At 46.0% G+C, this 26,101-nt stretch overlaps 2 protein-coding genes across 2 annotated transcripts; both read left to right on the forward strand.

The window, feature by feature from the left end:
• The first annotated feature begins 854 nt into the window (after nucleotides 1-854).
• Nucleotides 855-3,191, forward strand: LOC109752937 (uncharacterized). The gene is made up of 4 exons (XM_020311859.4): nucleotides 855-1,096; nucleotides 2,013-2,224; nucleotides 2,403-2,607; nucleotides 2,697-3,191. Exons 1-4 carry the CDS (start codon nucleotides 1,063-1,065, stop codon nucleotides 2,861-2,863), a joined length of 618 nt encoding a protein of 205 aa, XP_020167448.1. The 5' UTR covers nucleotides 855-1,062; the 3' UTR covers nucleotides 2,864-3,191.
• Nucleotides 3,192-3,452: 261 nt separating this feature from the next.
• Nucleotides 3,453-5,667, forward strand: LOC109752927 (phytolongin Phyl1.1). The gene is made up of 2 exons (XM_020311850.4): nucleotides 3,453-4,373; nucleotides 4,486-5,667. The coding sequence occupies exon 2, from the start codon at nucleotides 4,683-4,685 to the stop codon at nucleotides 5,403-5,405; it is 723 nt and encodes a 240-aa protein (XP_020167439.1). The 5' UTR covers nucleotides 3,453-4,373; nucleotides 4,486-4,682; the 3' UTR covers nucleotides 5,406-5,667.
• Nucleotides 5,668-26,101: the final 20,434 nt, after the last annotated feature.

Genomic DNA, 26,101 nt, shown 5'->3' on the forward strand with positions numbered 1-26,101 from the left:
CCAAAGGTTCGGTTTCAAACTGCGAAGTTCCAAAATCAGGGAGAAATCACGGGGTAGAATGGAAGCCAGGCCTCGATGCGGGAAATGTGGGGAAACGGCCAAATTTGCGGGTCAATGATAATGATTTGCCGTGTCCATTGCCACACTTGTACTATTTCCATGTCGACCAGGAGTATTATTAGCGAGTACTATCTTCATGTCGACCATGCCAAACGAAAATCGCAATTTCAAAAAAAAAAAACGAAAATCGCCGAAAGTCTAAAATAAATACGGAAAAATATGTACACCAATATCAAGTCTAGAATTTGAATCCTGACGGGTTGATTTCACTACAAAGTACCTAATCATGCTTAAATGATAATGTTTTTCATTGTCCATTGCGACACTTGTACTATTTCCATGCCGACCACCCTGAAAGGAGTATTATTTTTCTCGAACAAGATTATCATCAACCACTTCTATACTCTACGGGTGGTTGGCTTCAGGATTGCCGATGAGGCATGGCGCGTCATTAGAGCTAGTATATACTTGTAGTGTAGTGCCATCATGGCCTTGTCGACATGCAGCTGGACGGTACGACGTCCACTGAGACGTGATGTGGCCGACATACACGTCAGAGTTTGGTTCGGCGGGTGCTCCCGCGTGCACGCCACGCGCGTCGGCCAATCGCAGGCCTCCGCGTGGCCCTGCCACGTAGTCCACATACCCCGGAGTCTACCGCGTATCCGTCTCTTCCTCTTCGGCTGTCGACTCCGGTCACTGGCAGGTGGTCCCCGGGCACGCCTTTCCTCGTCGGCCTAGGAGTCGGAGACCGAGCCGGTTTCCGAATCTCGAGGCGGCACCAGACAAATAGCCACCGCCCCACGGCCCAGGTCCAGGTGCGAACCGGCCCGACGCACGAGACCCTGCGTCCTCCGTCCTGCGCCGCAATTCGCCCGGGCGACTTCGCGCGACTCCTTTCGCCTCCTCCTCCTCCTCCTCCGGATTGCGGCGCGACGGCGGCCGTGAGCGAGCGGTGCTCCTACTCCTCCTCCACGCCCTCGCGCCCAGATCCGCTCCCCAATGGCGCGGAACCCGGCCTCCAGCGTCTACGTAGGTGAGCCCCCTTCGCCTCGCGCTCCCCTCCTGCCCGCGTAACCGCCGCGTCCCGTTTGGTTAGGATTGGATTAGATGCGTGCCCTAATTTCGAGGGGTCTTGTCGATGTGCGCCCCGGTGGTCGGTTGATTAGTAGCGCTAGGGAGGGTTATGGTGCGGGGAGAAGTGTAGATTAGACCGGTGCACTTGCGATTCATCCCCTCTTGGGCTTTCCGGCTTGTTTAGTGGTTGCTACGATGTTATCCTGGTGCCACCGGTTACTATTAATATTTCTTTTATTCTGTGAGTTTGTTATTTGTTCTGGTACTTGTGGTTGTCGTTTGTTTCATGTCAGCATGCGATGGATATATAGTTCTAATTTGCCGGCCAAATGATTCCTGATGTTTCAGTTTTTGTAACTCGATATAGACTGCTTAATGATAGAGCCATGGCACTGTCATCTGTAGGTTGAGTTGCTAGTTATGTTGGTTGATGAAAACTTCAAAGATTTGTTTCATGTTGCTGCAATGTGCTTTGGCTTTGCCTGGTAACTGCAAGCAGTACAGTATAATCATCAGTAATGGTTGTGTTTTGCACAAAGAACATTTCCAATTTTACACATGTATTTGGGGGATTGCCTGACATGCAGACAAACTGACTCTTCCATTACTTGGAATAATAATAATTGCATAGCTGGGTCTGTTTTTCTAGCGCTCTTCTATCACTGTCTAGTTTTCTCGTTCACTTTCGTAGGTTGTTACACTCTGTTGCTGTTCTGAGACATCACTGTATGCATATCGCGTTCTCTCTGGGCAATCCTTGTGTTTGGTCCTTTTTCTATGATTTATGTAACATCCCTGTACACATCTTCATTTTGTTGTCTTACTTCAGCAGTGTTTTGTGTTGTATTAATTTTGTGACCTGTTTTTCTCAACAGGCAACTTGGATGAGAAGGTGCCTGAAAGAGTCTTGTATGAGATTCTTATTCAGGCTGGTCATGTAGTAGACCTGCACATACCATGTGACAAAGAAACTGGGCGTCCCAAAGGTTTTGCTTTTGCTGAGTATGAGACAGACGCAATTGCTCAGTATGCTGTTAGACTTTTTTCAGGACTTGTTAGGCTTAATGGTAAAACACTTAAATTTGCGGTATGTTTCTTCTTTTGTAATCTTCAATATAGATATGTTACGTCTGTACGATCATTACCTTACAAATTAACACTGGTTATAAATTGCAATTTGCCTAGTTGGTGCACAGTAATTGTTGCCCTTACTTCTTATAACCATGTACAAGGTCAAATCCCTAAATTTGTGTTCATTTTGACAGCTTTCTGGACAAGACAAGCCCTCATCAAATGGCAATAATCCAGTAATGCCTAAACTCAACCCTATACCATTACCAAAGCAGCCTCAGTTTGTGCATTCTAGTGATACGCTTGTGTCGCATAAACCAGCATATCCGGTGGTAAATGGTGGGATTCCACATAATGTTTTTTCACAAGGCTATCATCCTTACAATGTTCACCCTCAAGGTGAGGCTATTTCCTAGGTCTGTTTATACATATTCCAGGATATACATGAATTAATCTCATCTTGTTCTATGGTTTTCTCTTTTCACCAGCATTACCAACTCGACCCGTGCATGAGCACCGAGAGTTTGTCCATGGTACGTATGGTTACAACAGTCATGTATATGGTTCTGTTCTGAATGCTAGCTATGGGGGTTATGTTGTGAATGCTGTTGGTCATCGAGCTGTGAGGCAACCAATCATTTACCCATCCTACTAGGTTGTAGGCACCAAATTGCGGGATCTGGTATTCAGAGTAGGCAGGTTAATCGTAGCTTCTTGGTCCCTCAAATTCTCAGTAGCATCTTTGTTGTACCCTTGTACTTCAATTCCCTGCATGTAAATAGGGCTGGTATATCCATTTTATCAACGGTAAGTTGGCAACGGAAAGCTCTGCCCACTACATTGTACACCTTTGTACTTGTCTAGCCTGGTACATCTTTTCTCTTTCTTGGAATTGGAAAATAAAGAAATGCAACATCGTGGGCTGTTTTGCACCCCCACTGACTCGGATTATTTGAGCTATTCCTAAAGCTCCTTTTCATGTACTCGAATGATCATTGCTGTTACTTACACAGAAGATGTTGATGTCTCAGCTCCGGGGCCTCATATAATTATAAATTCAAGTAAACTGTCCTGTGTTTGTGCCCTGCCTATCACAGAATTGAACCTCCATCAGGGACAACTAAGTTTCTGGAATGCAAGAGTACCCACCAATCCTATTTTGTTATTGTATTACTTGGCTGTATAGCTTTTTTGTTTGTGATTTCTGTGCTTAGGTGTCATTGCTTGGCTGGTATATCCATTTTATCGACGGTAAATTGGCAACTGAAGGCTCTGCCCAGTACTCCTACATTGTACACTCTGTCTTTGTCTAGAAGATAACCTGGTGCATCTTTTCTCTTCTCTTCCTGGGAAATTAAAGAAATGCAACAGTGTGGGCCGTTTCGCACCTACTCTGACTAGTGGATTAATGATCATATCCATGGATGATTTGAGTTATTATTCTTAAAACTACTTGTTGTGTACTCGAAAGATCATTGCTAGATGTCTCAGCTCCAGGGCCTCATATAATTATAAATTCAAGTAAACTGTCATGTGTTTGTGTCCCTGCCTATCACACAATTGAATCCCCATCAGGGACAACTAAGTTTATCTAATGCAGGCTTACCCCCCAACCCTATATTGTTATTGTATTACTTATTGTCTCAATAACTTCCTTGTTTCATGATTTCTGTGCTTAGGCGTCATTGCTAGCTTGATTTTTTGCTTGTTGGCCTACAAACTTTGGTGTTAGGTGAAGGATAAATTATATTGCGTGGTGTGCTGACAAGTTTGTTCTTTTCTCTACTAGTGATGTTCCACCTATCCTCTTATGTGTAATACTACTCACAGGTGACTTATTCAGACCGTCACTGTCCAGGCCACCTAAAAAAGAGCCTCTACCAAGTGATGATACTCATCGTCCACTTGTTTCGGTTCTGCCGTAAATTGCCATTATGTTACTCTTGTGAGCACTAGAATTCAGACTCGCGACCGTTTTGACTCACCTAACCCAAAAGGTATCGTATCACCGGACGAAAATTCTACGGCAAAAATACTTTGTCCTGATGTTCTTCTCATCCCAACATTGGACCCCTTAAAGCCCACTTCAAGGCCGAAAACCACACTTGAAGGCATGCATCATTTTGTTGCATCAAGATGGCGCTTCTCATTGCTTCTGTCCTCAAGTAAGTTATCTCTAATGCTCTACCTCTAGGGCTTCTTTCCTTGTCTGCTTGTTTATCCTTTAGCCACAACCGCCGTACAAGGCACATATCCTCTCTGCCTTTTCTTGTGCAGCTCCAACATTATATGAAAACCGAAATCATCTCTGCATAAAGACTGCTACTGCAGCAGCTTTACTCTGCGCCGTTTGTCTCCAAAACTTTTGCATCTCGCATCTGTGATACCGGCACATGTTGGTCCAAGGTCACAACCTCCACTACCAGCCATACACGTGCATGTAGTCAATCCTTACGGAAATCTTCGGAGTTTGCATGATCTCTCGCCGATCAAACCCGAGAGGCTTCGTCGTCTCAAGACTGGAGGCGATGAAGGAGGCCACAGCCGGCGCCAGCGAAGGTGACGGCCTGGAGTCGAGCGTCTTCTTCTGCGTGGCCGTGACGTCCAGGGGCAAGAAGGACAGGCTATCGTACTATCGCTCGAGCGCCGATGGCGAGGACGCGGAGGCGTCCCGTGCGCTGGCGGCGCTCTGCCTCGACCACGCGCCGGAGCACCACCAATGGCACCATCACACCTACGACGGCAGACGCACGTTCGCGGTCCTTGCAGCCGACGACGGCCGCACGTACCTCGCGGTCGCAGAGCCCACGCCGGGCAGCGCCGAGGTCGTCCGCTTCCTGGAGCGCGTCCGTGACACGTGCAGTGCCACGCCCAGGAGGAGGCTGCGTGACGAAGCACTGTCCGGCCTCGTGCGGCAGTTCGCGCAGACGCTGCAGGCCGGGACGAGCTCCTCCGCGGCTGCAAACTCGGTGGTGCTCCCCGGCGACGGTTCATGGAGCGAGCATGCGTCCGACAAGGACGAGGAGGCGCTGCCGGAGGACGGGGCGCCACGCAGGCGGTCAGCACGGCCCTCCTGGAGGCGCACGTGGTGGCGGCGCCACGCCATGGCCGTGATCGGCGTGGACGTGGTGCTGTGCCTGGTGCTGTTCGGCGTGTGGATGGCGGTGTGCCATGGGTTCAGCTGCGTGCAGCGATGAAGCACATCATCTGAGAACTGAGCTCGTGATTACGTGCGTGCGCATACTGTCCATGAAGGCCTTCTACGTCCTCTTATTGTACTTCACCAGCTAGCTAGCGACTAGCTAGATCGATCTAGTAAAGAAACTAAGCTCCGAGATTAATTTAATTGCGTAGTTGCATGCTGAGAAACATATCGAGATATCTCATGCTTCTGTTCATCGTCTTGTGGAAGTGGTCATCGTCATGTCCAAATAACAAATGGCAGAAGGTTGTTGTGAATTGTCAGTTCATCCTTGGCACGATGCGATGTCTTTCAGCGGGTCGCAGCATCTGTCGTCGCTCTGTCTTCTTTTCGACAACCGGCCTGTCACAAGCTTGTGCTATGCTAAGGCTAGTCATAGTGGGAGTAACTTAGACAGTAACATAGTGCATTCCAAGAAATTTTTGCTTATATGGCATGTAGTTAATGAGGAGAGAGATGTTTAGAGTAACATAATACTCCCTCCGTTCGAAAATACTTGTCATCAAAATGGACAAAAAGGGATGTATCTAGAACTAAAATACATCCCCTTTTATTTATTTTGATGACAAGTATTTCCGGATGGAGGGAGTATGTTACTGTAACATAGCGCTTCCCGAGAAAAGATGAGTCTACAAGCTAATAAATAAAGTCATCTATGATACTACTACTATGTTACTCCCTCCTTTCCGGTTTATAGGGCACAATTCAAAAATCTCACCAACCAAGGTAGATGGTGAGTGGTGGAATACTTTTTGTAGTTTGCAAAAGCACCTAATTAATGCTTTTATTTTTCTCAAAAAAATGTTTATCAATGCATTAATTGCATTGCATGCATGCATAAAGTACATGCATTGGTCAATTTTCTTTTAATACTTGCATGCAATGATTTAATGCACCTTGAAATCTGAACATGTGATGGAAAACAACAAAATTGAGCCTTATAAAATGGAAAAACTAAAATTTTGAGATAAGCCCTATAAACCGAAAAGGAGGGAGTACTTTGCACTATGAAGGTAGTAGTTTAGACTAGTGTCATATGCATGACACTAGTATAAGTTACTCCCCACTATGACCAGCCTAATGAAATTTGTTCAGGACTTTGAGGTGCATCAGATTAGTCACAATGGGTAGTAACTTAGACTAGTAACATGCATATGTTACTAGTCCATGTTAGTACCTCTGTAGTGGGGAGTAACATATGTGTGGTGTCATGCAACACTTCATTTATTAGGTTGTAGACTCATCTTGTCTTGATATGTGTGATGTTACAGTAACTAGCTATGTTACCACATGCCCCTCTTTCCTCATTAATTACTCGTCACATCATTTGTTTTGCCTAAAGATGTGTGATGTTACCATCTATGTTACTCCCACTGTGGGTAGTCTCAGAAAGCAGTGCTCAATAGCGTACTGCTGCAGTTGTTCAAGTCCTTGAGATGGAGGCAGCTTCCAAGCATCTGGCTCTGCTACTCATGCACTTCTACAGATGGCAACTCCATGAAATCTCTCTCTGGCACGACTCACGACAATGACGCGCTGCTAGTTTTTTTTAGAGTATGCATATTGCGTACCATAGCTTTATAAAAAAAAGAGGATTGTAAGTATAAAACGAATACCACTTGCTGCGAACAGCGAGCGTAGCACCCACTCCACATCCGGCTAGTCCAAAGACAGCCACCAGCGACCACACAACTATAAAGCAAAAAGTTTGCCCAGAAATGAAAAACCTCGCCGCGTCTTGAGCAACGTCGGTCACCTCCGAAGAACAGTAGCTCTCGCCAAGCTTTCCTTGTCGACGCACCATCCCCCCTTACTGCCTAAAAGGAGGTGGCAAGAGGATGGCAGGACTCGATACGACTCGAAGAAGGCACTGTCTTGGATTCACCAGCGAAGGTCGTACATTGCGCCGAAGAAGAACAATTGTGAGCAACGGCGAACACCGGAGAAGCGCAACACAGGACTCCATGCCATGTCTCTCGATACGATACTCCCAAAAGAGGAACGACGTCGTAGATGCCGCCATCGTGCCAATCCTGCACCGATTCAAGGCTTTCGCCCGGAGACAACTACCAACACCAAAAGAGCGAGGGACACGGCAACACACTCGGCGACGCCTCCAAGGAGGGAAACGACACCACGGGCGCCATCGTCGCCGGCCCGACCAAAACCGGACAGGATTTTCATCCGTAATGTTGCACATCTCACACCTCCAAGGTTTGGGGCAGCCCCTTCAATAAAGCCTCACACCGCCGTCACCGCAGCAACCTGCTATAGAAGTCGCGCAGCCGTGAACCTCCCACACCCGCACTGCCGAGAGAGCGAGGGACGCGCTGCTAGTGATAACCCAGTAGAGAACACCTTGAATTGCAAAAAAAAATAAAAAAAATTGCTGGTGTATTTAGGGTGATTGTGTACTTTGTGCTTTGGGCCAGTGCTAGCTGCTATACACCGCAATGTATTTGGGCCATTTGCAGACCCATTGGGCCCAGGTACCGATGGTACCCGGCATGCGAGTTGTTGGCCTGGGGTGTTGATGAATGATTCCAAAGAAAAAAAAAGGTAGTTGATGAATGGCAATCAATCGAGCTAGCCGACGAGGGAAGAAAAAATAACTCACCCTTGACATAAACCCTACCAACCTATGACTTTGACGGAAGATCTGCGTCAACTTTGTTGCTGTAGCAGTACCAGCATCTCTTTTCCTCCGAAAAGAAACAATAAAAAAGGTTAGAAAATGCGGCAACTTTTGCAGCTCGTTGCTGTCGAATTTGAACGAAAAATATTTTTTTAAGAAAGAAGATCAGAATCCGAATTAAACGGGGCCATTCTAGGTGGGATTGAGCTGTGGCTTCTCTTCGATATTCGGTGCATGGGTCCGGTCCTGGGAAACTAGGAACCCTAGAATGAATAATCTTGTTGGTACATGGCGATCATATCAAGGTTAAGCAATTAGCTACAGTACTACATAATGGAATTGTTCACCGCATACCTGGTGCTGCACTGGCTGGGAGGCCCAGTAAAATTTTGTACTATGGAATTGGAAACTACATTTTTTTTTTGAAACGGAATTGGAAACTACATCAAGTATACCCCTGCTGACACTGACCAAGGCAAAGCTCCCTCTCTGATAAAGAACGGGCACGGCATCCCTTTACCCGGCCATCGATCACGATCACGTGCAGTCATCATGATGACCGCCTTCAAAACGAACAGTTACGCTCGGTCACGACGCTGCAGGGCCGCTTTGCTACGCGTCAGAATAACGGTCTCGGGTCTCCTCCCCTAGATCTGTCGCCGTGGACTGTACCGTGCCTGGTGGACTGGGCGCCAGCTGTGATCGTCAGTATTCTATTGCTAGATCCATGGCGCTGTGTCGCTCAAGCTTTCCGCTGCCATGTTCTTCTCCTGCAACCTGCTGGTGGTGGTGGCGGTGGTGCGTCCTGTGATAGTGCTAGCTGTCGCCTCCCCCTCCGGTCAAACAAGCCTGGGTCTCCCCATCCTTACAGTTGGAACCAGCTGCCACCGACTATTTTATACCGATGCCAGGCCCCAGAGCGATCGAGGTGAAAGCGCTCGAGGTTGGGTGTGAGAATGTTTGGTCTGGAAAGCGGGCGGGACGGTTGATTGCTGGTAACAGGGACGGTGGCCATGTTTCGTAGTTTCAGATGATGCAAGAGTCTATCTAAGAGTAAAGAGAATAAGAAGAGATCATGCATGGTTAGGTTGGATGGATCAATGGATCATGCACGGCGTGGAGATCGAATCGTCAATTATGGATCCACGTGTTTGTCCTTGTGGACGCGCCCAGTTGCCTATATGTGTAGATTCTCGCCGTACGCTGTCCTCTAGCATAAAACGGGAACTGAACGAGGCGTCTTGTGCGCCGGCCTGGGAATCAATCAGAGAGAGATTACGGAAATACTGGTCACACCAGGGTGTAAACCAGTCGGCATGTGAACGTGATGATCAATTAGTACTACTTGATCAACAGGGGCGACGTACGGGAGACGTACTTACGGTCGATGTTAGAGATACATTTGGGTTACATATGTATGTTTGGTAGTCTAGGATTTGTAATCCGTCTCCTACCTTATCTTTAAGAGAGATGTCTTGCCCTTCAAGCCATGTACTCAATATATACTCGAACTCGAGGCTCAATAATAAATCCATCATATTCCGCAACAATCTCTCTCCCTTCTAACAGTCGAGACGGCGGTGTATAAATGGCTGTAGAGAAGGAAAAAAAGGGTGTCGGTTAACTAACTAACCATGCGCCGTCCGTTTCGGGAAAAAAAACTAACCATGCGCGGGCGGCGGTTTTGGCGCCGCGCGTACGGTAGAGCAGAACGGTGTCCGTTTCGGGTAGGGACGTCCTTCGGGTAGTGCGGCCTACACTAGTGCACTGCACCACCAACCAGTAGGAGTACTGGACCGTAGGAATGGGCGGCGGCCCCAGGATCTGGGGGCGCTTTTACCGCCTCGAGATCTGCCCCCGGGGCAGTGGATTGCCGCGTGGTAGAGCCCACCGCCGCACTGCCGCCGAGCCGAGCCGAACCGCTGTTTGCTGCAGCCAGCCACCGGCGGCGGCTCGCCGTTTCGCTCGTCGCAAACCACGGGCTGCCTCAGCGCCTCGTCTCCCTGATGATGTCAGTGTAAACATAATACTCATGGCGCAGCCGCCGGCAGCAGTGCAGGTGGTAGTAACAAACAATCTGCACGGCTGGGCTCGGCGGCGATGCACTCCACTGCGTACGCTGCACTGATGAGAAGGCGGGGCCGGCCGTGGGTGGACCACGCGTACGTGCCGCGGGAGGCGGCCGCGCGGGGAGGCCGGCAGTGGACGGTGGCTTTCCGGGCGCGAACAACTGGCGTCGGGCCCCGCTTTACAGCTGGGGCGGGGGGGACACCCACGCTCTGTGCCGTCACGTGGGACAGCCTCCCCTCTCGTCTCTGCTCTCGGTTGGGTTGTGTTGGGTGTGCGTCCTCTCCGGAACGCGCCAATTATTTCCCGAATTATTGCGTCGCCGGGCCCGCTGGCAGATTTTGAGAGCGCAACAGTAGTTTACGGTAGTACTGCTGCTTGTGGTGACGGCGCTAGCCTGACTGTGGTACGACGGGTGTGGTTTGATTAAATAACGCTGTGGGTTCAGCAGCCGCCGTGATTATCAGACTACGGGATCGTACGCTGTGGGTTGTAGCGAGTGTTGGAGAAACAATAACGCTGTGGGTTATCCGTTGGGTGATCCGTTGAAGCATGGCCGTGGTCTCAGGCAAGGGGACCGCTATCCCCCTGTTGTTCGTTTTGGCGATTGATCATCTACACCACCTTCTCAACAAAGCCACGGCACAAGGGCACCTCCATCCTCTATGTGGTAGAGCCACGACCATCCGTGCTTCGCTCTATGCCGACGATGCTGCCATCCTTGTCAAGCCCATCAAAGAGGACGTCCAATTCCTTGCTTCCTCTCCCGCCTCCTTTGGAGAGGTTACCGGTTTAGTCACCAACTGCGCCAAAAGCCTCGTGGCCCCTATTCGATGTGAAAACGTTGACCTTGATGATATTCTACATGCTTTCCCGGCTGTCCGTTCTTCATTCCCGATGAGATACCTAGGACTCCCGCTTTCTGTCAAGCGTCTCAAGAGGATCCATTTTCAACACCTTGAGGATAAGGTCGCTGGCAAGCTCCCTCCTTGGCAGGGAAGACATGTTGCTACTGCTGGCCGGGCTGTTCTTGTCAAAGCTGTCCTCACTGCCATAGCCATTTACCATATTACGCCTCTTGATATCCCGGTGGAGGTTCTCAAGAAGATTGACCGTATTCGTCGCGCCTATCTTTGGGCGGGAGCTGATAAGGTCTCCGGTGGGAAATGCAAAGTTAATTGGGACCTTGTTTGCAAGCCAAAGAAACATGGTGGCCTGGGTGTGCTCAATTTGGGCAAATTTTCCAAGGCTCTTTAGGCTTCGGCGGCTCTGGTTTGAATGGAAAGAGCCCACAAAACCATGGATTGGTATGGGTACGCCTTGTACAGATGAGGACAGAGATTTGTTTGCGGCTGCCACTACAGTCACGGTTGGCAATGGGCGTATCGCAGATTCTGGAACTCCTCTTGACTGAATGATTTGCGCCCGCGTGACATTGCGCCTGACATCTTTGTTCTATCTAAAAAGAAAAATTGCTCGGTCCAGCAAGCTTTATCTAACAACACTTGGATCTCTCACATCGACATCTCCAATGGCCTAACCCTCGACCGCGTCCAACAGTTCGTCCACCTTTGGGAAAAGGTTGCTCAGGTCACACTTGCTGAGGATATGGAGGATTCCATTATTTGGAAGTTCACCAAGGACGGTCTGTATTCTTCCTCCTCGGCTTAAAAGGCGCAATTCGAGGGCCTTACTACGTCGGACAGGGTCCATTCGGTGTGGAAGGTGTGGGCTCCTCCGAGGTGCAAATTTTTCGCTTGGCTTGCTCTTCAAAATAGGATTTGGACATCAGATCGCCTTCTTCGTCGTGGATGGCCCAACTGCGGTCTTTGCCCACTTTGCAAGCAAAGTCAGCAATCAGCGGCCCACCTTCTGTTCCAATGTCGTTTTACCCTTCGCGTGTGGAATGATATCCTTCAGTGGCTTGGCATGCATCACATCAATACCGCTGCTTGGATGACGAGGGCTCGGTGAAGGAATGGTGGACCGAAAACGTTCATATTCGTAGAGAATCCCCCAAGGCGCTTGCTTCGCTGATGATGCTCATCTCCTGGGAGATTTGGTCGGAGCGCAATGCTAGAATCTTCCGCAACACGGCCTCTCCTTCGGTGGTCCTTATTAACAAGATTAAAGAGGAGTTGTCTCTTTGGGCTTTGGCGGGCGCCAAGCATTTGAGTATTGTAATGGCGCGAGAGTAGTTCTTTATTTTCTTGCCGCTATGTGGCATTGTCTAAACCTTCTTCCTTAATCAATGAAATGGCAAATCTTTTGCCTTGTTTCAAAAAAAATAACGTTGTGGGTTGTAGCTCCGATGCTGGCGGTCGCGGCAGCTCCGGCAGAGATGGCCTCTTGGTAGCAATTCCGGTGACGTCGTGTGGCCGTCTGATGCTCGTGTTGGTTACAGCAAAAACACTTGTCGGTTGTAACATATTTGTTCAAGGATGCAACTCCGTCGTGCAGACGCTCGAAGGTTCCAGCAAAAAAGAATGCCAGATGTAGCAAATTGGTACAATGGTTGTAGCATTTTCCCGTCGTGCTCGCAGCTCCGCCATGCCAACGCTCGTAGATGCGCTCATCTGGTCCCAGCAAAAATCGACACCGAATGTAGCAATTTATATCGCTGGATGCAGTTTCGGCGGCCGATCCCGACACGTGGTCTCCACGATGTAGCATTTTTGCCTCACGGTTGCAGCACGACCCATATCCCGTTCCAGCACGGGCAGTTGTCGCTTGTAGCACCGCGACGTCATGGTTGTAGCTATGGGAGACGCCGGCCGGAGCACTTTCCCCGCCATGGTTGTAGCACGCAAAGGCCCAACGCCGGTGATGAGGACGTGGTTGCAGCAACGACGAGCGGCTGCCACCGGCTTGCCGGTCACAGCGAGGATAAGATTGGGCGAGCGCCCATGAAAGCAGCAGGGGGGTTGCGCCGCCGACAACGGCGAGCTCGTGCTGCAGGGGACGGGATGGGATCCGAAGGATGCGGGAGGAAGACGTAGAGAAAAGGAAAAAAAAGTGAAAAAAAACACGCACACCAGCATGTCTCCGCGTGAAAGGAGGAAAGCGAGCGATAGCGACCGGCCGAACGCTTTGGCTGGCGCTTAGAAGTGAAGCGTTTGGGTCGATTTGGAGCCTAGATGATCGGTCTCCCCAGTTCCCACGAATGTTTTTTTGTAATTTCTCGGATTTCCTTTTTATTCGGTGAGGAATTTCTTGAATTTTCATCGCTCATAGCATCTCTAACAGTACCCCATAATACACACCCCTCCCCCCAAATTTGCCCGGCAGGACTGTATGGACATTGCCCAAACAAAGCCACAATTCATCGGATCCCAACAAACACACCGCAAAAAGGATTACATCGAATAGATCTTCAAGAACATCGAGGAGAACATTGTATTGAAGATCAAAGAGACAAAATAAGCCATCTAACTAATAGCTATGGACATGTAGGTCTGCGGTAAACTATTCACACATCATCAGAGAGGCGGCAAGGTTGATGTAGAAGCACTCCGTGATCGATTCCCCCTCCGGCAGAATGCCTAAAAATGCCTCTAGATGGGGTCTCGCGAGAAAAGAAGCTTGCAGCGGAGAAAAAAGTGTTTTGGGTGGCTCTCTGTTTGTTCCCGATTTCAGAGAATTTATAGAGTTGGAATTAGGTCAAACGGAGGAATAAGGGGCCCACGAGGCACCAGGGCGCGCCCTGGTGGCTCGTGGCCACCTCCTTCCCCTTCTGACTTCCTCCCGAAACTTCTAGTGTCTCTTATGTCCAGAAAAAAAATCGTCAAAAAATTTCGTGGCATTTGGACTTCGTTTGGTACTGATTTCCTGGAAAACCAAAAATAAGCAAAAAACAACAACTAGTACTGAATTTGTTTGGTACTGATTTCCTGGAAATTAAGTTAATAGGTTAGTCCCAAAAAATGGTATATAATTGCATATAATACATCCAAGATTGATACTATAATAGCATGAAACAATACAAATGATAGATACGTTGGAGACGTATCAAACATCCCCAGGCTTAATTCATGCTCGTCCTTGAGTAGGTAAATGATAAAAACAAAAAATTTGATGTGGAATGCTACCAAACATGTTCATCATGTAAACTCTCTTTTGTGGCATGAAAATTAAGATCCGAATTATTCAAAGCGATAGTCTATAATTTGACATAAAAACAATAATAATAAGGCATACCACAAACAATCATGTCTTTCAAAATATCAGTGCTAAAGAACATTATCCCTACAAAATCATATAGCCATGTCATGATCCATCCTCTTAACACAAAGTATTTATCATGCACAACCCCAATGACAAGCCGACCAATTGGTTCATACTTTTTAACGCGCTTCAGCCTTTTCAACTATCACGCAATACATGAGCGCAAGCCATAGATGAAGCACTATGTGTGGAATAGAGTATGGTGATAGAGATAATATGGACAAGACAAAAAAGGAGAAAGTCTCACATTAACGAGGCTAATCAACGGGCTATGGAGATGCCCATCAATTGGTGTCAATGCAAGGAGTAGGGATTGACATGCAACAGATGCACTAAGAGCAATAAGTGTATGAAAGCTTAAAAAACTAAGTGGGTGTGCATCCAACTTGCTTGCTCATGAAGACCTTGGGCATTTGAGGAAGCCCATCACTGGAATATACAAGACAAGTTCTTTAATAAAAAATTCTCACTAGTTATATGAAAATGAAAGTATAGGAGACTCTCTATATGAAAAACATGGTGCTACTTTGAAGCACAAGTGTAGAAAGGATAGTAACATTTCCCCTTCTCTCTTTTTCTCTCATCATTTTTTCTTTTCTTTTTTTTTGTTGGGCTCTTTTTGGCCTCTTTTTTGGGGCTCTTTTTGGCCACTTTTCTTCCACTTGGGACGATGCTCTAATAATGAATATGATGATCATCACACTACTATTTACTTACAACTCGAAAGAAAATTACAACTCGATACTAGAACAAAATATGACTCTATATGAATGCCTCCGACGGTGTACCGGGATGTGCAATGATCTAGCGTAACATGTATAAAAAATGATGAATGGTGGCTGAGCCACAAATACTATGTCACCTATATGATCATGCAAAGCAATATGATAATGATGATGTGTGTCATAATAAAACGAAACGGTGGAAGTTGCATGGCAATATATCTCGAATGACCATGAAAATGCCATAATAGGTAGGTATGGTGGCTATTTTGAGGAAGATATAAGGAGGCTTATGTGTGATAGAGCGTATCATATTAGGGGTTTGGATGCACCAGCGCAGTTTGCACCACATCTCAAGGTGAGAAAGGGCAATGCACGGTACCGAAGATGCTAGCAAATTGCGGAAAGGTGAGAGTGCGTATAATCCATGGACTCACATTAGTCATAAAGAACTCACATACTTATTGCAAAAGTTTATTATCCCTCGAAGCAAAGTACTACCACACATGCCCCTAGGGTGATAGATTGGTAGGAAAAGACCATCACTCGTCCCCGGCCGCCACTCATAAGGAAGGCACACAATAATAAATCATGCTCCAACTTCTTAGCATAACGGAAGACTATACGTGCATGCTTCGGGAATCACAAACCTTAACACCAATATTCTTACTAAACCGCAATTACTCACTAGCACAGCCCGCATATTACCAGTTTCATACCTCAAAACTATTGCAAGGAATCAAACTTATCATATTCAGTGATCTACATGAAAGTTTTTATTATATCCCTCATGAATACCTATCATATTAGGACCAAATTCATAACCCGTACTAATTGCCATTACTATTATCAAATCTCAAAAAGATATAAGTAAAGCATGAGAGTGCAACTATTTTTTTAATATATCCACCGCCATGCTGTAAAAAATATATAAGTGAAGCGCTAGAGCAACTGCCTAGCTCAAAAGATATAAGTGAAGCACATAGATTATTCTAACAAATTATGAATAATGTGTGTCCCTCTCAAAAAGGTGTGTCCAGCAAACATGATTGTGACAAACTAAAAAGCAAACAAATCAAAGACTCATATAATACATGACGCTCCAAGCAAAACTCATATCATGCGATGAATAAAAATATAGCTCCAAGTACCGATAGTTGGTAGAAGAAAGAGGGGATACCTTCTGGGGCATCCCCAAGCTTAGATGCTTGGGAGTCCTTCAATATTACCTTGGGGTGCCTCGGGCATCCCCAATCTTAGGCTCTTCCACTGCTTATTCCTTCATCCATCGCGATCTCACCCAAAACTTGAAAGCTTCACCATACAAAACTCAACAAAAACCTTCGTAAGATCTGTTAGCATAACAAAGCAAATCACTACTTTAAGTACCGTTGCAAACCCATTCATTTTATTATTGCATTATACCCACTGTATTCTAACTTCACCATGGCTTATACCCCCCAATACAATCCATAGATTCAACAAAACAAGTAAACAACGCAACGAAAACAGAATCTATCAAAAACAGAACAGTCTATAATAATTCGAACAATGACCATTCTTCTATAACTCCAAACATTCTGAAAACATAGTACAATGTGGGCAATTTGTATATCAATCATGTGTAAAAAAATTGCAATTTTATCACGCTCCAACAAATCTCAACAATTCTTCTACTAGACGCAAACGTTTCTGTTTTGCACAGAATCAAAGCAACTATCGTCCAAATCATCCCAAAGGCTTTACTTGGAACAAACACTAATTTGAACACAAAAACACAACCATAACAGTAGCATAATTGTGTGCACAAAATAAAACCAGAAAAAGATATGTTGGGGAACGTTGCATGGAAAACAAAAAAAATATACGCACACGCAAGATCAATCCATGGCGATGCATAGCAACGAGAAGGGAGAGTATGTCTACGTACCCTCGTAGACTGTAAGCGGAAGTGTTTGTTAATGCGGTTGATGTAGTCGAACTCCTTAGTCACTTTGCTTGCAAGCTTCTTGTGATGTGTATTACCGAGAGGGCCCAGAGATACCTCTCCGATACATGGAGTGACAAATCCTAATCTCGATCCATGCCAACTCAATAGACACCTTCGGAGATACCTGTAGAGCATCTTTATGATCACCCAGTTACGTTGTGACGTTTGATAGCACACAAGGTATTCCTCCGGTATCCGGGAGTTGCATGATCTCATAGTCAAAGGAATATGTATTTGACATTAAGAAAGCAATAGCAATAAACTGAACGATCATATGCTAAGCTAACGGATGGTCTTGTCCATCACATCAATCTCCTAATGATGTGATCGCGTTATCAAGTGACAACACATGTTTATGGTTAGGAAACTTTAACCATCTTTGATCAACGAGCTAGTCTAGTAGAGGCTTACTAGGGACACAGTATTTGTTTATGTATCCACACATGTATTTAAGTTTCCGATCAATACAATTCTAGCATGAATAATAAACCTTTATCATGAATAAGGAAATATAATAATAACAACTTTATTATTGCCTCTAGAGCCTATTTTCATCAAGATAACTATTGGGTTGTCTCCCAACAAGCTCTTTCTTTATAGCCATTAAGATATGCTTGAGATTTCAATGATGCTCACATGAAAGATAATAATTTAAACACGAATAGAGCATCATGTAGCATCTGAAGAACACATTTATGTCTAACATACTTCCAATGCATAGGTATTTTATAAGTAAACAAATTATCAAGGCAAGCAAAAACTAGCATATGCAAGGAAGAAGAAAGAAACAATAGCTCAACATAACGAGAGGTAATTTAGTAACATGAAAATTTATACAACCATATTTTCCTCTCTCATAATAATTACATGTAGGAGATCACAATCAAATTCAACAATATAGCTATCATATCAAATTTTCTCTTTATGATCCACATGCATAAAAGTTTTATAATCTTCCAAGATAGTGGGATTAACATCAACTAAATTCATGACCTCTCCAAACCCACCTTTATCAAAAAAACTTAGGGATAAGTATATTTTCATCCTCGAACTCTTCCAGGAGTTTACAAATCATCCCTCAACTCAAAACCGGATAGTTTTCATCCCTCAACGATCAAAACCGGATAGTTTTCGTCCCTCACGCAGCTTCAGGCGGTTTTCGTCCGTCATGAACAGTAAACCGACGAACAGTAAATTCGAGAAAAAAATTGAAAAATTTGTGGGATCAAAGTTCCTCGGGTGCGCAAGGTGCGTACAAATTTTCATATTTTTTGGACATTCCAGGTGCTCATGACAAAGGAAAACTTGTAAATATGTACGTCGGTGAACAGTAAATTAAAAAAATAGCAAAAAAATATGAATTGTTTTGGCATCAAAGATGCTTGGGTGTGCAAGATGCGTGCATATTTTCGTGCTCAAATGACATAGGAGGAGCTCTAGCCAAAGAAACAAAATAGTGCACTTTTTCAAAGTTTCTTTCCCAGCCAATTTTTTTTGCCACGAGCTCCCACAATGTCCAGACACCATGAAATTTTGCAGGCACATTGAGCACCCGAGCATCTTGTATGTCAAAAAATTTCATATTTTTTTTGAATTTTGTTTCTATTTTTTTCGAATTTACTGTTCACCGACATACATATTTATGTTTTTCCTTTGTCACGAGCTCCTGGAATGTCTAAATAGCACAAAAAATTTCACGCACCTTGCGTACCCGAGGAACTTTGATCCCACAAATTTTCAGATTTTTTGTCTTTATTGCTATTTTTTTTAATTTACTGTTCATGCGGACGAAAACCGCGCGAAGCTGCATGAGGGACGAAAACTATCCGGTTTTGATAGTTGGGGGACGAAAACTATCCGGTTTTGAGTTGAGGGACGTTTTCTAAACTCTCGGAAGAGTTAGAGGACGAAAAATATACTTATCCCAAAAACTTACAAGGTTGATAATTCTCCAAAGTAGTGTGATCATTATTACCTAAAGTTAACGCTCTTCCAAACCCACTTTCAATATTATTGCAAACATTATTATCAATAACATATTCATCATGAGGCTTAAATAAATTTTCAAAAGATCATAAGAAGCATCATCACCCCAATCATGATCATTGCAATAAGTAGTGGACATAACAAAATCATCATCCCCAAGCTTGGGCTTTTGCATATCATTAACACAATTGACATTAATAGAATTTATAATAACATCATTCAATCATGCTTTTTATTCAAGGAGCTATCATGAATCACCTTATAAATTCCTTCTTCTAACACGTCATCACAATTTTCGGATTCACGATCTTCAAGCAAAAATTCATAGAGATAATCAAGTGGACTCAACCCACTAGCAATTGGTTCAACATAATTGGATCTTTTGAAAAGATTAGCAAGTGGATGAGGATCCATATGTCTTTAATTTTCCTATTTCTTTTTCTGGTATTTGGGGTGTTGACATGAAGGCAAAAAGCAAACAAACGAGCAAAGAAGCAAAAAGGCAGACGAAAAATATTTTTGTATTTTTGTGAAAACGTTTTAGAAGTGGGGGAGACTAAAACAAGAGGCAAATGGAAAATAATGTAAATGCAAGGAGATGAAAGTTTATGCAATGGTACTTGATAGATGTTGATGATGTCTCCCCGGCAACGGCGCTAGAAATTCTTCCTGCTACTTGTGAGCTGCGTTGGGATTTCCTCGAAGAGGAGAGGATGATGCAGTACGGTAGAGATAAGTATTTCCCTCAGTTCAAGAACAAAGGTTATCAATCTAGTAGGAGAACCATGCAACACCTCGTTAGCAGTACCTACACACAAATAACAAATACTTGCACCCAACGCGAACAAGGGGTTGTCAATCCCTTGGCGGTTAATTGCAAGGATCAAATCTCATAGTGATAGATAGATAGCACAAAAATACAAAATAAAATAAAGTAAATAAAATTGCAGCAAGGTATTTTTGGGATTTTAATGTATGATAAAAAGTAGACCCCGGGGGCCATAGTATTCACTAGAGGCTTCTCTCTTGAAAATAGCATATGGTGGGTAAACAAATTATTGTTGGGCAATTGATAGAAAATCGAATAATCATGACGATATCCAAGGCAATGATCATGTATATAGGCATCAGGTCCAAGACAAGTAAATCGACTCCTGCTTGCATCTACTACTATTACTCCACACATCGACCGCTATCTAGCATACATCTAGAGTATTAAGTTCATAAAGAACGGAGTAAATGAAAGGATCGAGATGGACCTAGAGAGGGGGTGAATAGGTACAATTACAAATTTTAATTGCTACTTAGAAATTTTAGGCAATAATGCGGAATATGAAAGTGAGCCTAACAATTGCAAGTATGATGCTAAGAGCTAAGCAGGGTAAACAAGTAACACAAGTATGTGAGTAAGCAAGCACAATATGATATAAGTAAAGACTAAGAGACAAGTATCCACAAGTAGGAAGTTAGGGTTAGGGATAACCGCAACTCCGAGAGACGAGGATGTATGCCGATGTTCACTTCCTTGTAGGGAAGCTACGTCACCGTTAGAGAGGTGGATGTTACAACGAAGGCTCACCCTATTCTCCCTTTGAGACAACACCACGAAGGCGTTTCTCAACCACTAGTGGTAGACCTTGGGGTGGTCTCCAAACCATCACAAACTTTTTGGGGGTAATCACAATGGTCGATTCCTCAACGAATGACTCCTACCGCCTAGGAGTCTCCAACCTCCAAGAGTAACAAGAACGATGGGGAAAAGCTCAAGACTTGATCAAATCACGAATTCCTTTGGTGCAAGGATGGGGAAGGAGTGGATCTATCACTTGAGTGGACAACTTCTCCCAAATGCTCTCAAATCCCTTGGGGATCTAAGATTTGGTGTAGGAGTGTGTGTGTGTGAGAGAGAGAGAGTGAAAAGTGTTCTTGAGGATGTTCTAAGTCAATGGTCAAACCTCTCACGGGATAGGAGAGAGGTATTTATAGTATCCCTCAATAAGTGGTTGTTAGAGCCGCTTGGGAGCAGCAGTTGTCGGACGTCCGAGCCCTCAGCAGACACCGAACGTCCGGCAGGGACCGGGCGTCCGACATTTTGGCTTGGTAGAGAAGCTACCGGACGTCCGGTGGATACCGGACATCCGACGTTTTGGTTCTGTTAATGAAGTACCGGACGTCTGGTGGATACCGGAAATTCGAGGTTTTGGCTTTGTAAAGGAAATGCAGGATGTCCGGTAGACACCGGAAATCCGACGATTTGGCTTTGTATAGGAAGTACCGGCCGTCCGACATGTGTTGGTCGTCCGACAGAGACAGTGTACAGAAGATTGTTTTAACAAAGATCATTTGAGCAAGACTTTCGCGAGACCCCATGTTCCCCTCTTAATAGTGCAGGATACCTATACTCAAGAACAAACATAAAGGACCTAAGCCAGTAGACTTGTTTCTTCGTTCTTGAGGAAGCTAAGTTTTCCGTAGTCATAATCCACACACATGATCCCGAGGGGACTAAACCTGAGATATACTTGACAAACTTTTCAGTCCCCTGTGAGTATATTGTCATCAACATCAAAATATGATTAAGGGCATGATTGCACTTTCAATCTCCCCCTTTTTGGTAGTTGATGACAATATACACATAGTACAAAAAATAAGGTTGTTCTATACTTAAGCCATATTTGTCGAATAAGGTTGTTTTATACTTAAGCCATATTTGTCGAAAAGCATTTCAAGGCCTTGATACACAAATATGAAGAGCTCCCCCTTACAGTGATAATCGTAAAAATCATAAGAGCGTAATATCACAATATCATAATATCTCAATCATAACCATTGTCGGTGTGAAAACCGGCAGATCTCGGGTAGGGGTTCCCGAACTATGCGTCCGAGGATCGAAGGGAATAGGAGACAGGGACATGATGTTTTACACAGGTTCGGGCCCTCTTGATGGAGGTAATAACCTACTTCCTGCTTGATTATCTTGGATGAATATGGGGTTTACAAGAGTTGATCTACCTCGAGATCGTATTGGCTAAACCCTAGATGTCTAGCCTGTATGGTTATGTTTCTGATTGCCTCTATGGACTAAACCCTCTGGTTTAACAGACACCGGATGGACCTAGGGTTGTACAGAGTCGGTTTACAGAGAAATGAATCTTCATATCCGAATGCCAAGCTTGCCTTCCACGCAAAGGAGAATCCCATCCGGACACGAGAGGAAGTCTTCCGTCTTGTATCTTCACGGCCCATTAGTCCGGCCCACGCCACATAGCCCGGACGCCTGAGGACCCCTTAATCCAGGACTCCCTCAGTAGCCCCCGAACCAGGCTTCAATGACGATGTGTCCGGCGCACAGATTGTCTTCGGCATTGCAAGGCGGGTTCCTCCTCCGAATACTTCAAATCATTTGACCCGAAGGGTTATACTCGGCTTTTCATTTAATGTCATACCCTTTGTCTTCTACACTCCTGTTGCTTCTGCTTCCACGTGTCGAGCGAATAGAAAAGGTCAGAGTATTTTTTGCACATAACACCCTAGCCATGTAAAAATGGTGTCTATTTAAAGGGATTGGATCTCAGATCCGATTCCACACCAGGCAGAAAAATCCTTAGAGCTCGCTAGGAGAAACCATCCAAACATGGCTAGCTCTCCCAGTTCTTCCTCCCGCCCCCATGGCTCTGAAAAAGGCGATTGGGAGAGATGTTCAGTATCCCATGACCAGCTGGTTAAGCTCCAAACACAGGGATTCCTTCCCCCCGCGGATCTAGTCCCCGTTCGGGCAGGATTAGCCTCTTTCACTGGCGAAGCTCTGGCGAAAATTTCCCCAGTCCAACCAGGGGGGAACGAGTGTGTTTCGTCCCCTTTTTATTAAGAGGTGTCGGATTTCCAATCCACCCTTTCCTCCGAGGTCTCCTGGAGTACTACAGCCTCCAACTGCACAATCTAACGCTGGCCTCTATCCTGCACATTGCGGGTTTTGTCGCTCTTTGCGAGCTATTCCTGGGATGCGAGGCCCATTTTGAGCTATGGAGGAAGCTTTTCTACCTCGTCCCTTGCACCCAAAAGGGATATGTATTCGAGGTGGGCGGCGCCGAGATATGGCGCATAGCCGGGACCGGATACCTATCCGGCACGCCGAAGAAGGCGTCTGAAGCGTGGCCCTCAGAGTGGTTTTATATTGAAGATGTTGCTCTCCCTGACCCAGTCCGAATGGGCCTTCCCGAATTTTCCAGCACTCCATTGAGGAAACGGCACAGCTGGCGCCCTTGGAGCCTCGAGGAGGAAGGTAGCGCGGAAGTTCAACAATTAATGGGCAAGATAAGGACACTCACCCAGTCCGGATTATCAATAATCAAGGTAATGGCGACTTCCATAGTGCGAGGTGTTCATCCACTCCAATTCAAAGGGCTCCCTATGTGGCACTATAATGGGGAAGATGACGCCTCACACTACGGACGAAAGGGTCCGGACACCCCCGCCGCCCTGGCCACAATATTGGCCGATCTGTACAAAGGGGAGAAAGAGGAGTTTACTCGCTTTAAGTGCCGAGAGGGATTCTCCATGTACAACCCCCCCGGCTGGGTGAGTTTTAATCCCACCACCTTACTCAATCATCTCCTTAAATCATATTTAGTCGATATTAATCCGTCCATTTTTTTATAGGAATGGCGGAAGGTTGTCGCGGGGATCCATAGCCCCGCTCCACAGCCGAAGGACCATAACTGGGACCTCGATCCGGGATTCGCAGAGGATCCGGACATATTTGTAGAGCTCCAGGAGGGAGTCTTCTACCAGGTGAGCTATGATGGCACAGAAGTGGCGATCGTGGCCGATTATCCTGGCCTCCTTCCTGCCTCGCACATAAGTAATCAGGAGACATCTCCTCCGAAAGAGCCTCCTCATCATGCCTCACCCACCGCACTGTTTTGTGCTCCAAAGGGGAGGCGCTCGGCGTGCCACGCTGCACCAGAGGCATCTCGTAAGAGAGCGGTGCCTGCGCCGGACGGGTCTTCAAAGAGGAAGGCAAATGACAGCACGGTCGAGCCTTCATCAAAGAGGTATGACTTTAAATATGCCCCATGGCAGTCACATCGAACCGTGACATTGTCCGTTGTGTTTTACCAGGAAGAGCGTTCGTCGGACTATGTCCGGGGATCCTGACGGTCGCGCCTCTACCAGTCAGGTTTCAGACCCTACCCTTAGGGCGGGGGCTGACACGAGTGTGACGCCGGATTGTCCTCCTTCAAAGGATTCGGATGATGTATCTGTCACAAACTCTGAAGTAGAGAGCGCCATGAATCATCGGCGCCGGAGGGCCGCTCTTCGCGACCCTAGTTTTACTAAAGAGGCGTTCAATGCCTTCAGCTCGGCTGATGCGTACCCCCGAGCTGCTCGGGATGGGCTTGCCAGAGCTACTGACCAGCATTTGAAAGATATGCGGGTAAGTACGCATTTGTATAGATTCGGTAATCATATATACCGGTAGCCCCCAAGACTTGAAGCAGTTGAAACAACTGATTTAAGGATCATTGTGTAATCAGGCACTCATGGAGAAGAACAACATTCTGTCTCGTGAGCTGGAAGAGTATCGGACCCAGCTAACCGGCGAACTGGAGAAATCCAAGGAGGCGCCGCCTGGTAATGTTTTCCTCCATCCAGAAGAATATAATCATATACCAGTAATGTTAATAATGTTGTATTTTCCCTGGCAGGATCGTTAGATCAACTGAAAGAGGAACTAAAGGTCGCGCTGGTGGGTAAACATCAGGCCGAAAAGCAACTGGCCGCTGGCAAACGTGTGTTGACACGAACCAGGGATGAGAAGAACAAGCTGCAGGATTCCAACACCCTGCTGGGCAAAGAGCTAAAAGACGTGCGAGCCCAACTAGCGGATGCCGTAAATGAGAACAGGAGGCTACGGGGCAGCATATTTAGTATGCTTTTAAACCTACCTTCGTGTAGTGCAGTAAAGAAATGAGTTAATAGATTTATGTCTGCAGGTATGCTGACTGGCCGGCCCGAAGAGGAAATGTCCGGATCTCAAGGCGATCTGCTGCAAGAGCTGTCCCAAGTGTACGAGCGAGCTCGGAAGGCGATGCGGAGTGTTGCCCAGGCTTTATGGCCATCCGCGTCCCCTCCAGGAAGTATGGAGGAGCTTGTGAAGCTATTCAAGGGAGCTCGGCGCCGCTTTAGATTATGGAAGATATCGGCTTGTCGGGAAGGCGCGCGAGAGGCCTGGGCCATGGTGAAAACGCAGTACACCGGACTTGATCTGAATCATATGGCCCGAGTCGGGCCTGTAGGATTAGATGGACCAAAGATTCTAGTGAGCTTGGTATATGACCAAGTAAAGATAGCCGCCAAGTTTTCACAACAGGATTGTAAGCTAGACAGCCCGTTAGACGGTATAGAGGAAGAAGCTTTTGAGTCTAAGTGACTATGTACTTCAAGTGACAAATTTGTCCCTAGCCGAATTGTAAAATGATTGTCATGGCAGACCTTTTCGCTTCGACCTCCGGACCCGAAGGTGCGGAGTGTTTCTGAATACCAGACCGGCAATGAAAACCGGGACATGCATGGAAACCAGGCGTAGGGGTCATAGTTGCTTGAACAGACAAGTTGTATTCGGCTAGCTATGTTATATTACTTATTGATTGTAAGAAACATCTTCCAGAGAGAATAGTTCTGTTAAGGGTTCCTTTCCCTGGGTGAGCGTGCGTTAGTATGCATGCCCAAACCGTGATTCAAAAAATCACAGTACACATAATATCTGGGGGTTCATAGTACAACGAGGGTAAAACATCTTTAGTCCGCCGACCGATTATTCCCTTAAGAACGCTAGCTTTCGGCTTCACCAGTCTGAGGTACAAGTCCGGATGACCCGGCTGTAACAATCGCAGAGGTGCTCCCTTTATGCCCTAGCCGAATAAACGAGAACGTAGGGCATAAGCACAGGAGCCAGGCAACCCAGCTTGGCAAAAACTTAAGTCATAAAGGTGCATATAATGGCAAAGAAAAGGTATATGTGAGAAAAGGACACATATGTGGTGAGCTTGACGCTCGGAAATTGA

This window comes from Aegilops tauschii, chromosome 3, assembly GCF_002575655.3.
Source record: "Aegilops tauschii subsp. strangulata cultivar AL8/78 chromosome 3, Aet v6.0, whole genome shotgun sequence".
NCBI classification, from domain to species: domain Eukaryota; kingdom Viridiplantae; phylum Streptophyta; class Magnoliopsida; order Poales; family Poaceae; genus Aegilops; species Aegilops tauschii.

Bases quoted from the DNA above. Each gene is read 5' to 3' on its own strand.
- LOC109752937 (XM_020311859.4), top strand. From the start codon at position 1,063: ATGGCGCGGAACCCGGCCTCCAGCGTCTACGTAG. The intron at 1,097-2,012 runs GTGAGCCCCCTT...TTTTCTCAACAG, and splicing joins GGCCTCCAGCGTCTACGTAG to GCAACTTGGATGAGAAGGTG. The intron at 2,608-2,696 runs GTGAGGCTATTT...TCTTTTCACCAG, and splicing joins TTACAATGTTCACCCTCAAG to CATTACCAACTCGACCCGTG.
- LOC109752927 (XM_020311850.4), top strand. From the start codon at position 4,683: ATGATCTCTCGCCGATCAAACCCGAGAGGCTTCGTCGTCTCAAGACTG.